The sequence below is a fragment of the Canis aureus genome, chromosome 30, assembly GCF_053574225.1.
Source record: "Canis aureus isolate CA01 chromosome 30, VMU_Caureus_v.1.0, whole genome shotgun sequence".
Lineage (NCBI taxonomy): Eukaryota > Metazoa > Chordata > Mammalia > Carnivora > Canidae > Canis > Canis aureus.
Window position 1 is genome coordinate 12,888,276 of NC_135640.1, and position 17,021 is coordinate 12,905,296.

Genomic DNA, 17,021 nt, shown 5'->3' on the forward strand with positions numbered 1-17,021 from the left:
CCCCAATTGTTCTTTGTTGGGGGTGAAGGACTGTCCTGTATATAATGTGAGATGTTTCCTATATCCCTTTCCTCTATACACTAGATGCCAGTAGCCCTTTATCCCTTCTCCACCTAGTGTGACAACCACACATGTCTCTAGACATTGTCAAATATTCTCCAGGCCAGGGGGAGGGGACAAAATGATACCACCTCCCTTACTGAGAAAACTGAAATAGAATAAATCAATAAAATAAAATTTCCAAGGGAATTGTGTAGTTAGATTTAATGCCCATATGCCTGCATTTACACTTTCTTCTTATTCTTCCTCTTAGTCTAGCTAAATATTTTTTCAAAATTTAGTATATTGTACAGAAGCATAAGCACAAAGTCACATTCAGTGAACTTTGATAAGAGCTAAAATGCTATTGGTGAACAGTCAGAAGTCATTACAGCCACTGTGGAGGCAGAGGAGGCAAGCTTAAAAGACTTACTTTTACAGCAATTATTTGTGATCAATGCTATGAAGAAATAGTCCAAATGTATCTAAGCATTTTACAGAGACAGCTGACCTATCAGGGAAGGTGGGGAATGGCAGGTCTGGGAAGGCTTTCTGGGAAAGAGACTTTCATCTAACTTAAAAAACGAAGAGTTACCCAGGGAAAGTCTGAACTAGAAGGCAAGCTCTCCAGACTCTGTTCTGCTCCCTTAATCACATAGTTTCCACCTGGGAAATACCTTTAATGATGTTCTAGGATGCATAAACACGTTGAAAGAAACATCTTAATATTCACAATCACCTTTTCAAGTATTCTTGTTGTTGTGAAATATTAAAGGGAGCAAGGTCAGAAAAATCTAGAGTAGTGGATAATTTGGTTTATTAATTAGACTTTGCCAAGTGTTCTGTATATTGCTCTATGACTTAAGCAGAACTTACAAAAAAATCCACAACTATTTCAAACATAGATTTTTCCATATAAAGATCTATTTTTTTAAGATTTAATTTATTTATTCATGAAAGACACAGAGAGTGAGGCAGAGACATAGGCAGAGACAAAGCTCCTTGTGGGGAGCCTGATGCAGGACTAGATCCCAGGACCCCAGGATCATGCCCTGAGCCAAAGGCAGATGCTCAACCACTGAGCCACCGAGACACCCCTAAAGATCTCATATTTAAAAAGTGATAAAATTGGGGCACCTGGGTGATTCAGTCAAGTGACTAACGATTTCGGCTCAGGTCATGATCTCAAGGTCTTGAGATAGAGTACCTCATTAGGATCCACTCTGAGTGTAGAGTCTGCTTAAAGGTTCTCTCACTGTTCCTCTGCCCTCACCCCCACCACCGTGTGGGTGCTCTCGCTCTCTCTCTCAAAATAAGTATATAAATAAATAGTGATAACATTACCACCCTCAAGAAATAATGGCATTTTATCTTCAAATATTAAGGCATCCAATATGGGAATTGATGTCTTTTCTCTAATTATTCTAACCTTATGGTTCATATTTCACCAGGAAAGGGAAGATAGTTACATTTTTTCAAACTCCTATTCTACAATGAGCCCCATGTGGAATTTAGAGGAAAATGAATAGATGACTATGTATGTTAACCAAAATAATATGATCTGGATAAATTAGGATGCACACAATACATCTAGGTTGATCCTATTTAGACTAGTGTATTTATGTATGGTCACATTATATGGTCATTGTCTGTAGTTATGATAGCCATATGCTAAACAGTATACACTTCCAGCTGGAAAGAACAATTAGCAAAATAATGAATTGTCCTTTAGTTTATACTTTTTCTCAAAGGTAATTGTTTAGGAAAAGCCTTAGGTCTTGATTTATTGCCCTTGCTAAAGAACAAAGTTTACTTTCTGGTGTGAAATACAAAACCTGTGAAATCAAGCATACCTGTGAAATACAAACACTTTCAATTATTAATCTGTTGTAATGAAAACAAAAGGCACTCCTTGAGCAAACAAATAATTCTATTGGAAAAAAGGTGAAAATTTTAGGTGTTAAGAATTGTCTAATAGTTCTTTATTGTTGTCTGTGATCTTTAACACCTACCTATGTTGGTTCTAAGAGCATTTGAACGAGCTGCCTGGTAACTCCAAACAATAAGTCACTTAAATTGTGGGAAGCATGGTTTGCTTCATAGAATATCTGTGATTAAAATGAAATGTATTAAAAGTTTACCAGCAAGACAATATCCTAATACGATTTCTTTTTTAAGATTCAGATTCTATACATCTTAGTGGCAATTGGAAATAACCTAAATATTTAACCACTGGAGATTAGTTACATGTATTTTAGTACATTCATGTGATGGAATTCTATTTTATCCCTTTAATGATGGTGTTAAAGAATAATTTATGACACAGAAAAATTGTCATGACATATTGTTGAGTGAAAATGTAGGTTATATACAGCAGTTTTTAGAGTATTATTCCATATGGTAAGAAGAAAAGTCTCTACACACAGAGGGAGGGAGAAAGGATGGAAAGAAAGAAGGAAGGAAGGAAGGAAGGAAAGGAGGGAGGAAGGAAGGAAAAAAGAAAGAAAGACAATCCAATAAAATGTTGATAGCATACGTGATGATACTTGAGTGAATTATTATAAATTTGGGTTTGGAGGGTATTTTCCAAATGTTCTGTAAATGCATTATTCCTATATTTTGAAGAAAATTAAATGAAACCACATTAGAACCAAATAGCATTTGAGTACAACCATGTTACTTATAGTATGTAATCTAAGAAAAATTGTGGCAAAACATTGACATGCCAAATTCACATAATATTTTTTTTTTACTTTGTAGTTGAAGCATTGTAAGTAAAAATTAATGTTTAGAAATCTTTGAATAATTTTCATGTGATATCTTTTTGGTAAGGTTGTTTTACTGGCTTCAGCAAACATCTGTTTTGTTTCAAAGATACTGATATGATACATAAATGCAACAAGATATGTACTGTACCAGTGAAATTCTAGCTGGTAGGTGTGATAAAGCAGCTTTTAAGTAGTAGATAGTGATAGGAAATTGAGAAGATGAGATTAGATCAAATCAACAAAGAATAATGGAATTGGATGATTTTGTTGGAATGTGGCCAGGGCACTAGAGAGGAGGTGATTAAACTCTTGGGAAAATATATAATTATCCTTGTTGTTAAGACAGTAGGTTTACATTTCATGTCAATTTCAACAGCAGATTGTTCCTCAATGACAATTGTGGGATATAGAGTCAGTATTTATCCACCAGAATGAGCACCTCCAGATTTAGAATCCTAGGCCTCAATCACACCAGGCAGCTATTAAATTCCAAAGCCCCAATTTAGCTTTTCAAATGAGAAGTCATTTTTTCATAAACCATAAGAGAAAAATACATTAAGAGGCTGTAAAATAAATAACATAAAATTTTCCAAATGACGTGCAATGCTACAATTTAATTAATTCCTTATTATTAATGTTGTTAGTAGTAGTAGTACTTACAATAAATTTGAATACTTTATTTCTTCTAGTTAATATAACATTAAATATGTAGGCCTACTTTTAATTTGCTGACCCAGAAAATAACCCGGAAAATAGGAAACGCTTAATAAAATTTCAAGATGTTTTTCAAGTCAACATAATATTTCATTAATGAACTGATTAAAATAACTTTTAGAACCTAGGTAAAACATTATTCAGAATAAATAAAGCAGAGGTGGGGCTAAACATATGAAGGTACAAATGAGACATAAGTCCCAACATATGTACCTCAATCTTCTAAATATTTCTTGAAAGGATTTTTTAAAAAGCAATAAAACCCCAAAAACTTTAAACAGTTTTGTAAAACACATCTGCAGAATTAAATATAATGTAAATTACTTACAAAATAGTCAGTTTGTGTTCAAATTGTAGGCCTATAGCGTGTTTCATTCAGCTGTGCAGCTGTTAACTATGATCCCAATTTAAGAGAATTTTAATTCATGATTAGTATAGTATATGCTTCGTACCAGATATATCTGGAAGTAAGAACCAAAAGATAGCAAAATTTTGTGGTAAGATATAAATATATATGCATCTTTATGTTTTTCAATATATTTTGAAGTTCCAAAAAAACTTGTACTGTATATTTTTTCATGCCTTCTCGTCAGAGTTAAGAGAAACAAAAAACCCCTTTGAACATTTTGTATATAAAATAAAAGAGATTTAAACATCTAAATTCCATATAGAAGTAGAACTACAGATGCATATACTTCAGAGTCACTTTCTTGTACTCATTCCCAAAATGAAAGTTGATCTCTAAACAAACAAAACAAAGTTGCACCGTGATAGCTTTTTTCAACTAGAACCAAATCTGTAAGAATAACATTACTTTAAGCAACAGCTTTTATTTGCATCTAATGATCTGGTGTAGGGATAAATTCAAGTAGCCAAGGTTCAAATACGTGTTCATCCTCATAATAGCTGAACATCCTCTATCTCCTCACACATAAAATAGGATAATAGTAGTAACCTATCAAATAATGTATTTATGAATTTAGGATATATGAGTCAGAATACATAAAATACTAAGAATACAGTACCTCTAGCACATAATGCTATATAAATGTTGGCTGTTATTAGTTTATGCTATTAGGAGTTGAAGATCTTTAAATTTTTTAAAAGATAAGTCAGAAATATGCAAACTTCACTATATAATATAGAATAATATAATATCAATTATAGTATATCTACTGATGAATGAATTCCAAAGGTAAAGAATCTTGTCTGGGGCGCCTGGGTGGCTCAGTGGTTGAGCGTCTGCCTTCAGCTCAGGTCATGTTTCTAGGGTCCTGGGACTGAGTCCCACATCAGGTCCCCCACAGGAAGCCTGCTTCTCCCTCTGCCTGTGTCTCTGCCTCTCTCTGTGTGCCTCTCATGAATAAATAAATAAATACTTTAAAAGAAAAAAATAATCTTGTCCAAAGGTTTCTGATTAATCTGTTTCAGTGGAAAGAAATCTCATGAATTATTAAGATTTATTTATTTATTTGAGAGGGAAAGAGAGAGCAGGAAGGGGCAGAGAGTCTTAAGCAGACTTAACACTGAGCACAGAGCTCCATCCATGACCCTGAGGTGAGTGCCCTGAGATCACCCCAGGCCAAAGTGAAGTCTGCCACTTAACTGACTGCACCACCCAGGTGCCCCTCTCATGACTGAGAGGACTGGGATTTTTTTGTTTTATTTTTATTATTTTTAAAAGATTTCATTTATTCATTTGAGAAAAAGAGAGAGCAGGGGGCAAGGCAGAAGGAGAGGGAGAAGCAGACTCCCTGCTGCCCTGGGAGCCTGATGCAGGGCTTGATCTCAGGACCCAAAGATTATGATCTGAGCTGAAGGCAGACGCTTAACCATCTGCACCCTGGGTTCTGGTTTTGACTAAATTAAAACTAAGAGTGTTTTGGGGAAAGTCAGTTTCTTTAGGCTTCAGGTTTCTCAATTATAAAGTTAATGATTGAATAAATAATAGAACTATATATTAGAGAAAATACACTTTAGAACTACGGAAATAGGTTCTTTAAAGAAGGCTTTCTCAAAAGATATATTAACCATGAAATATGACTTGTTCCTTCATTTATTCATTCATTCCACAAACATTTGAGTGCCTAAGAGGTACTAGGCTCTGGATAGAAATAGAAAAGTGAGTAAAATAGTCAAGAATTCCTGACTCCATATAATATTTTAAGAGGAATGAAGTAGTCAACAAAAATAAAGAAATATATATGTAGTATCCTAGATGGGGTAAGCTCTCTGTTGAGAAAAACAAAACAAAACCGAAAAATAAAGCATGACATGAGTATGAAAAGTATGGTGTTAAGATGTCGTTGTATAATTGGTGGTCAGAAAAATACTCTCTGGGAAGGTTTGATTTTTATTAAAAGATGTGAGAGGAAAGAGTGGGTTTGTAGATTTATGGAAGCAAGGATTCAAGCCAGAGGAAGAATAAAAAAATCGGGGCAGGTGGTGGCCTGCTAACACTCCAGAATGGCACAAAGGCCCCTGCATGGGAGCAGAACAAGCACTGGCAAGTCAATGGGGGTAAGGAGATGCTGTTGGGGAAGAGTGAGCTTCCACTCTATGTGGGAGGGAGACCACTGGAGGCTTCGAAGCAGAGCAGAGACACGATGGACTCAGGTTTCAACAGGATCCCTCTGGCTGCTCTTTGAAGTGTGGCCTGGAAGTGCAGTCATTTCAGTTTACAGCCTTTCTCAGTAAGGAAGACTGCGTTGCTCATTTCAAGACAAATAAATTCCCCCCCCCGCCCCCCCCCACATAAGTAACATATGCAATCTAGTCAGGGAGCACTGGAGATACTACTATAGTAGCTGTGTGGTGTGGAGGGGCAATGTTTACTAAAAAGCCAGGGCTTCTCCAGATGCTCTTCCCTTGGGGACTCACAAGCTCATTTGCATATTAAAGGCTTTGGGAAATCCTTCCAAATGTTGACTTCAAAGTCTCCCAGGCCTATCCTTCCATGAAACTGCACCCTCCCCAAAACGCCCGCTCCCACGTGCAAAACAAGCTGAGTTTAAATATAAGATCCATGACCTCCACACCCCTGGACCTTCAGTTAATGATTTACTGTCTCAACCTGATCCCTAAGTTAGGATAATAATACCACCTAACATAATCATGGTGAGAATTTGGTCAAGGCAGTATCTAAAGGGCCCAAAATATTGCCCTCAATCAATCCCAGTGTCCCCCTCCTTCATCTTCAAAAACAAATTGCCAATATCAGAGGAGTAAATTCTAGTGAGACCTATGTTGCTAATAGTTAAGGTCCCAGGTCCTACGGAAAGGATTTAGCAATATAGCCCCTAGGTTTAGAACATTCATAATGTTCCCAGGATGCTGAGATGCTAAAAGGCAAGCACACTGACAGCAATTCCACAGAAGCTTGAGTGCATCATAGTTGATACGTTTTAATGAGCTTTAGAGACAGACTCACGGAGTCCTATCCCACTCTTCCGTGTAGTGAAGAAACTGGCCCAGGTAACATCACAGTAAGTCTTTAAGTAAGTGAAGACAGATAACTCAGGAAGTCTCTCTCCTCTCCCTATGGTTCCCAGTGCGGGGGGGGGGGGGGGGGGGGGGGGGCAATATCACACATTCTAAAAGGCAGAGAAGCAAACAAACAAAAGTAATGCTGTTAAAATGTGTCCTATGTACTCTTAAGAGAAAGCATCATGGTAAACTTTATTCTTTCATGAAAAAAGCTAAGGCATATTTTGAAATCCTACCTACCATTCTTTCATTTTTTTTTTTTACTGCTCTAATCCTAAATTATTTCTCTCTTCCTTGAATTGCCATTGCATGTTAAATCTATACCCCACTATATGTGATTTATTACGTGTGACTTGTTGCTATCACATATGGCAGCTAGAATCAGTACGCAATACTCTATTGCTCAATTAAACAACAAAAAAAATAAGTTTCCCCCAAAGTAACGACCATATGCTGTTTAGTGAAGAAAGCTGCAGTTCCTAATTGTTAGGAATAGAGGATTAGAGATATTGTTACCTGAGTAGCATGGCACAGACTGAGCAATGTTTACTAAGGAGACACGGCTTCCCAAAACAGTAGATGTTTCCAACAGATGTGTTTATTCTCCCTTTATTAGAGTTACTTTAGGTTACTTTATTGAATGGGATCTCTCTCTCTCTCTCTCTCTCTCTCTCTCTCTCTTTTTAAGTATGCTCCATACACAGGGTGAAGCCCAACGCTGGGTTTGAACTCATGACCTTGAGATCAAGACCTGAGCTGAAATCAAGAGCCCCTTGCTTAACTGACTGAACCACCCACCACTCCTGCATGAAACTTCTCTTATATATTCAAACTTAGAAAAAAAAATTCAAATATTAAAGTATTCAAATATTCAACCTAGTTCATTATCTCAGATATTAAAGATTTCACAGATTATTCAGCAGTTTCATGTGAAAATTGCTAAGCTAGCTGTTGGACCCTGAGAGATAGTCTCTTGGAATATGCAGCACAGCCGTAGTGTGTATGGCTTGTATTACGCTGCCTCTGACCAGATCTCCTGGAACTTCCAACAGTATCCCAGACTCTGGCGCGGTCTGATTCTAAGGCTTCTTCCTAAGAGGCGAAGAGAGAGCAATGTTCTGGTTTGTAGTTTCCTTAGGAACTCTAGTCTGCTCCCATTGATCTGGGGAAGTGATATCTGGAATCCCAGGAGGGAGCCTGGGAATTTTGTTATTTCCTGAGTTCCTGCGACTACCCCCATAAAAGATAAAATCAGATCAGACCAACCTCAGAGATTAACACAGCTCTAGAATCTTTACTGTCCAAGAAGCCCCATTCACATAACTATTGGAGTATGTTATTTTTGGGTTTCCTCAAAATTCTCAGGGAGACTTTTTAGGGATCCTGAATTTCACAAGCTCCAAATGAGATCAGAATTTTGTAAACGGAAACTTAGAATTTGTGACTCATTCAGATCATGGTGATCAGAATAGTTTCTGAGTGAAAATTAAGACATTTTCTCCTTACCTTGCTATTTGTCAGAGTTCTGTTGTGTGTCAGAGTTGCCTACAGACTGACACAGGTAGACATTGTATCCATGTGTACACACTCACACTTGTACACATGGTCATACAGACACATTGAACATTTTATGAACTCTAATAGTAATTTATTCTCCAGGAGTAGCAGTGGAGAGGTGACTGGTTGCTATGATTCACCCATCTCCAGGAATGACTGAACTATCATTTAACCCTAATGACATGCTGTCTCTACTTTTTCTGATAGGTTCTACTCTGGAGCTTGTGTAGCTTGCTATAATACGAGCTCTGAGGGCCGGGTGACTGAGTTTCTACTTGAATCGTGCCACTATAGGGCCCTTTACTGGTTCCTGCACATAGATGACATTTATCCAGTGTTTCTTTGCACAAGTAAGAGTAAGTAAGTGAGTGGAAGAAAGGAGTTGCAAAAGTTCTCAGGTACTTTGAGTCCCACTTCTTAATATATCCCTAGTATCTTCTGAATACAAATTCTTGTCTTCTGATGCCACTTTTACTGATACAATTGACGGAAAAGTATACTTTGCAAGAGACAGAGGAAGAAGAAAGGGCCAGCATATGTGTTTGTGATAATAGTCCTCATCAGGGACTCCTCAAAAGTTAACTCCTTGAGGATTCTTATTGCTGACTCCTAGGTAATATAATCTCTAAGGGTAAGATAGAGGAGATGGAGGGAGGGGGTTGTTGCCAACTGAGGGTGAAAAATAAAAGGATTGGATTGAAAGGAGTATTCCTATGGTTTCCACTCAATGATAATGAGATCAATGAAGGAAATCTCGAGAAATTTTAGCAAACTTCCAGAGATCAGAAGATGCACTTTGGAAAACAATGAACTAGGGATTCTCTTATCTATTCTGGTTTATATTTAAAAGTACACACTTTTTACTAAGTGGTTGTTAAAAATCTTTATTTTTTTTTTAAAGATTTTATTTATTCATTCATGAGAGACAGGGAGAGAGAGGCAGAGACCCAGGCAGAGGGAGAAGCAGGCTCCATGCAGGGAGCCGGATGTGGGACTTGATCCTGGGACTCCAGGACGGCACCCTGGGCCAACGGTAGGCGCTAAACTGCTGAACCACCCAGGGATTCTCCCCAAAATCTTTTTTTCCCCAAAAAATCTTTATTTAAAATATTTGGAGGATTTTTTCCCTCTCTCTTTCTCAAGTACCATGGTCTACCTTTTTTATTTTCTGTTAGTGGGTAAGCTTTATCTTACAAGCATGTTTTATCCCAAGGGGAAAAAAGATGTATTCTACCTTTCTCACTAAATGTCCTTTCACAAAGACCAAATCAATGTATGTTTTCCAGCAGTTATGGCACATTCTTGTTTTTACTGCTGGACAGATTTTGGTTGGAGTCTTTGAATTCTTATCTCCGGCCTGTTTACTGAATTTGCAGTTAGCTTTCCCAGGATTAAACTATCTTTCACTTTCAGAGATAGGTGCTATTAACCAGAGTTTCTTTCTTCAAAATGCTGCTCCATGGTCATTGGTTGTAGGAGCAGCAACCAAAATGAATGTATAATGAATGTATAATTTGCTTTTAAAAGATTATCTTTCATTAGGTAATGCTTGTGCTCACTTAAAAAAAAAAATAGAGAAGCACAACAGCATAAAGAGCCAATCCATCCCCATTCCCTACCCCCCCCCCCCCCGCCCCCATCTAGCATGTAGTTCTCCTTTCCAGAGATCATCACTGAAAGCAGGTCTGGTATATTCAGATAGATACCAAATTTCAAATTTTGAAATTATTGTACATAATTTTATAGGTAGTGATTCACTTGAAAGACCAGTTCTAAATACCAACATTTACCATTTATTGGGCACACACCATGTCTCAGGTGTTTTGCCTACAGTATTTTACTTAATAGAAAAAAAAGTGAATGAGTGCAAGATTGCTCCTCAGATATGCCAGGTTTAGTTTGGTTTGGGTGTGATTTGTTAAAATTTGTTAATATCTCAAGCGTCTCTATTTTTGAGTAGAGATGACTGAGATTTGGCATGATAACAGAAGTAGTAACTGGTGGGTTGGGGTTTCAGGGAGGGTATATGGGGTGTAGACCCGCTGGTTTAGACAATGCTGAATGGCTTCCCTTAGAGCCGCAAACTTGGGGATAGTCAAGGATTTTTTTTTTCATTTTTTTTTATTGCATTTGTCCCTATTTCAGAATTACTCCCCCATTTGTTAACAGTCTAGGAGTTGAAGGAGAGGCTCTTGGTGAAACAAAGAAGAGGCCCCCTGGCTCACTCCTGTGCCCCTCGAGTTGGGTAGACGGTCTACACGACTGCCAGCAACCGCAGCTCAAGTGATTTCTGCGGCCCAGTGCCCCACTGTTTGGCAACGAGTGTGATGGTTAATATGGTCGCGGGAGTCATCACGCTCCCCCCGTCCTACAGGCTTCTGGCCCCCATTCGATCGAAGGCAAAAAAGAGAATGTGACTGACGCAGGGCGGAGCCCAGCGGAGTTTCTCCCAACTCCGGGCAGCGGCCTGGAAGAGGTTAAGGAGGACCAGGAGGGTTTCTGAAGTCCTGGGCTGGGAGGTTCCATTTGGGGAAAGGTGCAGGGGAGCCGGGGGCGGGGGAAGCAGGCGAGGGAGGTCCCGAGGGTCTGGGCTTCGGGTCGCGAGCGCGCGCGCCCTCCCCCGCGGCCGCAGTCGGGCTCCCGGCGCGGGCGGCGCAATCGCCGCGAGCGGGACCTGCCGAGCGGGAGCTGCCGGCCGGCGTCGGGCCCAGAGCGCCGCGCGGGGCGGGCTGCGCGGCCCCTTTAAGTGCTCGCGGGCCGGCGGGGCGGGGCGGGGCCGGGGCCGGGGCCGGGGCCGGCGCCCGGGAGACCCACAGGCCCGCGAGCCCGAGGAGCGGCGGCGGCTAAGGGAGAGCCCGGAGCTCGGGGCTGCTCGGCGGGGCCCTCCGCACAGCCTCCTGCGCGCTCCGCCCCGCGGCGTCGGGGCCGCCTCTCCGCCGCCCTCGGAACTTCGCGCCGCGCCGTCCCGGCCGCCGAGACCCCGGGCGCCCGCGCGCGCCCCAGCGGGCGAGGGACCCGGGGCGATGCTGAGCGGCGCGCGGCGCTGGGGGCCCCGGGGGGGCGCGCGTCTGCCCGCGCCGCGGCCGCTGGCCCCCGTGCCCTCCGCGCCCCGCTCGTCCCGCAGGTGATGGGAGCGGGCGCCGGCCCGGGACACCGCCGCCGCCGCCGCCGCCGCCCCCGCCCCCGCTCGTCCGGCCGCCCAGGCGCCCCCGCAGCACCCGAGCCGCCGGCGCCCCGCGGCCGCCTCCCGCGCCGCCGCCGCCGCCGCCGCCGCCGCCCGGGGCCAGCCGCAGACCGCGCCGCGCCGTAGCCGGAGCCGCAGCCGCAGCCGCAGCCGCAGCCGCAGCCGCAGCCGCGCCCGGGCGCTCCCGACTCGGGCCTCACGCCCCAAGCTCGCCGCCGCCGCGCCTGCCCTCGCCGCGGCGCTCGGGCTCGCCGGGGGGCGCGCGCCGGGGGGCTCGGCGGGGCCCGCGGGCAGGAAGCGGCGCGGCTGCTGGTCCGCTCGGCCCTTTGTTGTGCGCCCGGAGCGCGGAGCCCGGAGCGCGGAGCCCGGAGCGCGGAGCCCGGAGCCCAGAGCCGCGCCTCGGAGCTGCGGGTCTGCGAGGGGCTCCGAGGCACTGACGGGCGTCCGCAAGGGCCGACAAGTCATCAGTCGCCCCGAAAACTCTTGGCGGATCGACCCACGTCGCTCACATTAAGCCTCTGGTGGGGCGTGCGGGGTGTGCGGCCGCGCGAGCTCGGGGGCCCCGTCGCTGCCCCTCCTCTTGGCATGAGACTGCACGCAGGACGCGCCCGAGGACAATGACCGCGGAGCCCGCCCGCCTGTACCTCTTCGGATTGCTCTGTCTCTGCTCAGGTAACGGCGCGCTCGCTCCTGCCGTCACCCCCGCACGCCCCTCCCCACTCCGCGGCGGCAGACCCCGGACTGCATCTCGGCGACCTCCCGTCTGGAGGCCGGAGGGGCCCGAGCCCCGGCGGGGTTTTAAGCCGCAAGGGCCGTGCCTAGTTTGCGCTTGGGTCGGCCCTTTGCCCCCAGCCCCCGAGACCCCCACGCCCCGGCGCGGACCTCGGCCTTTCGCCAAGTTCAGGGCCCGCCCTGGGCGCTCGCGGGGTCCGAGCTCCCGGGGCGGGGGGCGGCCGGGGGGGGGGGACCCCTCAGGATGAGCCAACGTGACCTTCCTCCTCTCTTCCCCCGGGGACGGAGACGTGCGCCCCGGGAGCTTGGGGCCCAGGGACCCGCCAGGGTTCCCCGACCCGGTCGCCCAGGTCGCCCCCTCCTCTCCCCAGTACAGGGATTATTAGTAGTTGTTTTGTGTAACCAAAGTCTGTAATTAAATTCGATGCTGAAGAAACTTCAGGAAATAACTCCTCCTTACGGTGGGATATCAGCTACCGCTCTGCCTGGCTGCCTCGAGAAGGAACACAGGCAGTTCAAGCATCTGAAGGGGAACAGTCAGTGCCGGGGAATCTTCCTTGGGAGGGAAAAGCAGAAGGCTGAATTTAGGATTTTGGCGATTAATTACACGGTGGTACTGAGTCTCTCTATATGAAGTGCTGGAAGGATGCTGCGATGAGGTCCTTCTGACACTTAAAATAGTTTTCTTCAGGCTCCCTAAGAAACTTTTACTAAGGGTGAGCCACGACTCAACTTTTCTTTCTTCCCTCTTGGTAGATTCTGGTTTCAATCAAGGCTCCGGTTTCAGGCCTTAACACACACACACACACACACACACACACACAATACACCTCAGGGGATTTTTTTTTTTTTTTAATAGTTGAATACCGAGCTTCAAGTTGCATCAGGGCCTGTAACTTTGAGTCACTCAATTTTCATGATTATGAAACAGTTTTGAAAGGTGGGTTTTTGCTTTTCGCCGTCCATGGCTATGGTTTATATTTTGACCAAGGATTTTACTTAATGAAATCCGAAAAAGAGAAGAATGCACATCAGCTAAGTGATAGCAGATCCCTAAAAGAATTAGCCCACTGAATATGCTTCCTGACTAACAGGAGCAGTTGCAGCTAAACTAAGAACTTCATTAAATTGTTATTCCTTTGAAGACAACAGAAAACTGAAGTTTTTATATATTTCACAGTGAATAGATGAATAGATTAAACCCACTCTTAGGGATTGCCTCTCCTTACTTCCAGCTTCCCTTTTCTGTAATGTAGTTTTTTTTTTTTTCCCCTTAGTTTGCAGATCTGAAGGACTGAATAGGTTCCCCACCCCCACCGCCAGCCGAGGATGCAAATCAAAAACATTAGGACCTGATCTCTCTATTTGTCTCTCTTTGCTGTGTCTCCCCCAGTTTAATTTACAGCTTCAGATACCTTTGAGATTTTTGTTGATTCACCTTCTCAGTTAAAGTTTATTCACGTGTGTAAAGTGAAGTGTCAGTGTGATAAATGACTGGAGGGGCAGATTCCTGAAGATAGGGGGATTAATGATCTTTAGTCACTGTTTGAGCTGAGTTTGTATATGTTGGGACATTTTATCACGTCTGTAGATTAAAGATAGGGTCACACTAATAGGGTATCACTGAAGGCTGGTCGCGTCAGTGTGCAAATTCTGTCTTGGGGAAATATCGGGGGGGGGGGCTGCGGGTGTGGGGGTGTGTGTACCATCCTTTCAGATTTAATAATTTGATTAATTAGTATCTGAGGTTTGTAATTTAAGCAGATAGGAAGCATTTCTAATCTTAAAGCTTAACTGATGTCTGGCTTTGCTGTTTTAATTTAGTTTTCCATTTAAGTCACAGATGACTTTTAATAAGCCTGAGTTTTCCCCACAGGAGTGTCTGTCTGCTTGGTTCACCAGGTTGCAGGTCAGAGGCGTCTTGGGGAAGTGCTTTCTCCTCTTTAACCTGAAGCTCTTTATCATTCCTCTGATGACTTTCACTCCTGCTATGACTTGGACTAGGACTAGGACTAGGACTAGGATTTGGGAGGCCAAATTGCTGGGCTGCTGGGGTGATTTCCTGACAGTGTGCTGTTCTAAAGCCACACTATTGATTTGAATAAAACTTCACAGAACTCAGATAAGTGACTAGAGTTGGGTGTGCTCAAGACACCTGGGCAGGGAATGAATGAAGTTCTTGAAAGATTGTGTTTCATATCTTGCCTCAAGCCTAAGATCACAGTCTATCACTTGTTAATGGAGTGTATTTAAGAGAAATGTGGTGAGCTTAAATAAATCAAAGTGTACTGAGGGGTAAGGTGCCTTCAACAAGATTTAACCTGTAAAAGTATCTATTGGTTGTCAGTTCTTTTTTTTTTTTTTCTTTCTTTCTTTTTCTTCTTCTTCTTCTTTTTTTTTTAACTTGGATGCCAACCTAACAATGTTTTATAGTTTTCTTCAAAAAAGACTAAAAACCATTTTGATGTGTTGATGTCATACTTAACATCAAATATTCTGTTTGAGTTCACTTTCTGTAGCCTTTTATTTATTAATCAAATGCCACAACTGTTTTTATTTTAGAAAACAGATTTTGGAAAAAAATGAGTACTCAGAAATTCATTTTTTAAGGTAAACGTCTCTAGTGAGTTTATATATCTGCGTGTTCTTTTCTGTGGATAGCTAGACTTTTGGTGAGTGGAGCCGTTGGGGTAGCACTGAAGAAAAAGAATCTGTGCAATCTCTCAGGGACTGATTCTAAACATTCTTCCCTGGTTGACTTCCTCTTCTCAACTCCATTTTCTAAAACCCGATTTTAAGGAGAAAAAGTAATTGACCTTCAGTTCAAATTTAGGATGAGATCTCAATTTCACATAAAGCAAAAATATGCAGTGCTATCTTTCTTCCTCCTTCCTTTTTTTTTCTTTTGATATGTGTGTGGGGGATCTTTTTCTCTTGGGAGGAGGGATGCTTTTTAGATAAGTTTCACTATGCAGAGCCACTCATTTGGGTTTCTGGTCTTTCCTCATCCAAGACCTCTGCACAAGATTCGTTGGTGAGTCCGACAATTTCTTATTAATTAATTAATTAATTAATTAATTAATTTTGACTTATTAATTTATTTATTCATGAGAAACACAGAAAGAGGCAGAGACAGAGGCAGAGGGAGAAGCAAGCTTCATGCAGGGAGCCTGACGTGGGACTTGATCCCAGGTCTCCAGGATCACGCCCTGGGCCGAAGGTGGCGCTAAATCGCCGAGCCACCAGGGCTGCCCCTCTTATTAGTTTTTTTAAATAAACTTTTTGGCATTTAAATATACTTACCTGAAAACTGTGACATCTTTTAAGATATCCTTATTTCTTGGTAATGAGCTCTCTAACACGTAAGATACTTATGGTTAAAATCTAGAACAGAAAGTTTACCTGAAGTTTTCCCTTAGTGTTCACTATGACAAATGAAATATTCTTGTGTGAGTTAAGCTGTTACAAAATGATATTTCAAACCTACAGTGACGGTTGTTTGTTTATTTGACGTTGAGCAGATATCTAAAATTAAAAATGCTGGTACCAGGGATGGGATGAGGAAGAAATGTAGAATCGCAGCTTGTTGGTGAAGATCATAAATAGTTGAGTCTTCTTGTGTCATTTGTGTTGGTAAAAGATACTAAGGTAATGCTCATGTTGATTTCTGGACCTTTTAAGAATGTTTACTTCTTTAAAGTATAACAGCCTTGGCAGGCTTGGTTTCTTATAGAAGAATAGAATCAAAGTTGTTATTCAACTTAAAATTAGATCTATGATAGTCTGTGAGAATAAATTAAGAAATTTGGTAATAAGAAAGGGAAAAAAAAGTGAAACAGAAGCAGAAGTCAAGAGAAGTGTAGTGGAAATAGATCCAGAATTAAACTAGTTTTAAACTATTAGGAAGAGGTGGAGTGGGAACAGAGAGAGCAGCCGTGTCTAACCACACCCTCTGACCATATACATTATAAAAAGCAAATCTGAAAAGTGGATTTCTGAAAACTTGATGTCTGTGTGTACATTCTATATTTAGCAACTGTATAAAGAACTAAATACCTTGTATTTTTAAAACCAAAAGCAGTTCGAAATATTTAAATCTTTCAGTTCATAGAACAGTTTTCTTAAGCTATGTCTAACAAAACTTTAGAATATTGACTACCTTGATTTATATAAAGGAGTGAAAAAGTGGGTAATTGACTTCTGTATCATAACATTTTTGGTTAGAGGAGATCAGTAAAGTAAAAGAAGAAAATCATTAAAAAATGATATGAAATTTGCATTTTGGGGTACCATAAGAAACTCTACAATGTCTACTTCTGTTGCTCTGAAGACATGTTATCATTTATTGAGCATTCATCTTTATCCTATTAATGCTTATAGGAACCTTATGACATAAGTACTGTTAGTGATAAAGTATTACTTTATCCTTATTTTATAGTTGTAGAAACTACATCACTGAGAGGTTAGGAGAAGTGGAAGAGCAGGGATTTGAAACAAGCTAATTCCAAAACTCTTAACCACCATGTACTTTCTCAGGTGAA

The 17,021-nt window shown here is 42.2% G+C and overlaps 1 protein-coding gene across 7 annotated transcripts in view; it reads left to right on the forward strand.

Annotated features, from left to right (window-relative positions):
- ROBO1 (roundabout guidance receptor 1) overlaps window positions 1-17,021 on the forward strand; it is a 1,120,933-nt gene that overhangs the window by 705,242 nt on the left and 398,670 nt on the right. Inside the window, exon 1 of one of the 7 annotated variants that reach the window (XM_077878767.1) lies at window positions 12,071-12,420. The exons of the other annotated variants lie outside the window; for them this stretch is intronic. Coding sequence (XP_077734893.1) covers window positions 12,366-12,420 — 55 coding nt within the window. The 5' untranslated portion in view covers window positions 12,071-12,365. Of the gene's footprint in view, window positions 1-12,070; window positions 12,421-17,021 lie in introns of those variants that run through there. 7 annotated transcript variants of the gene reach the window in all.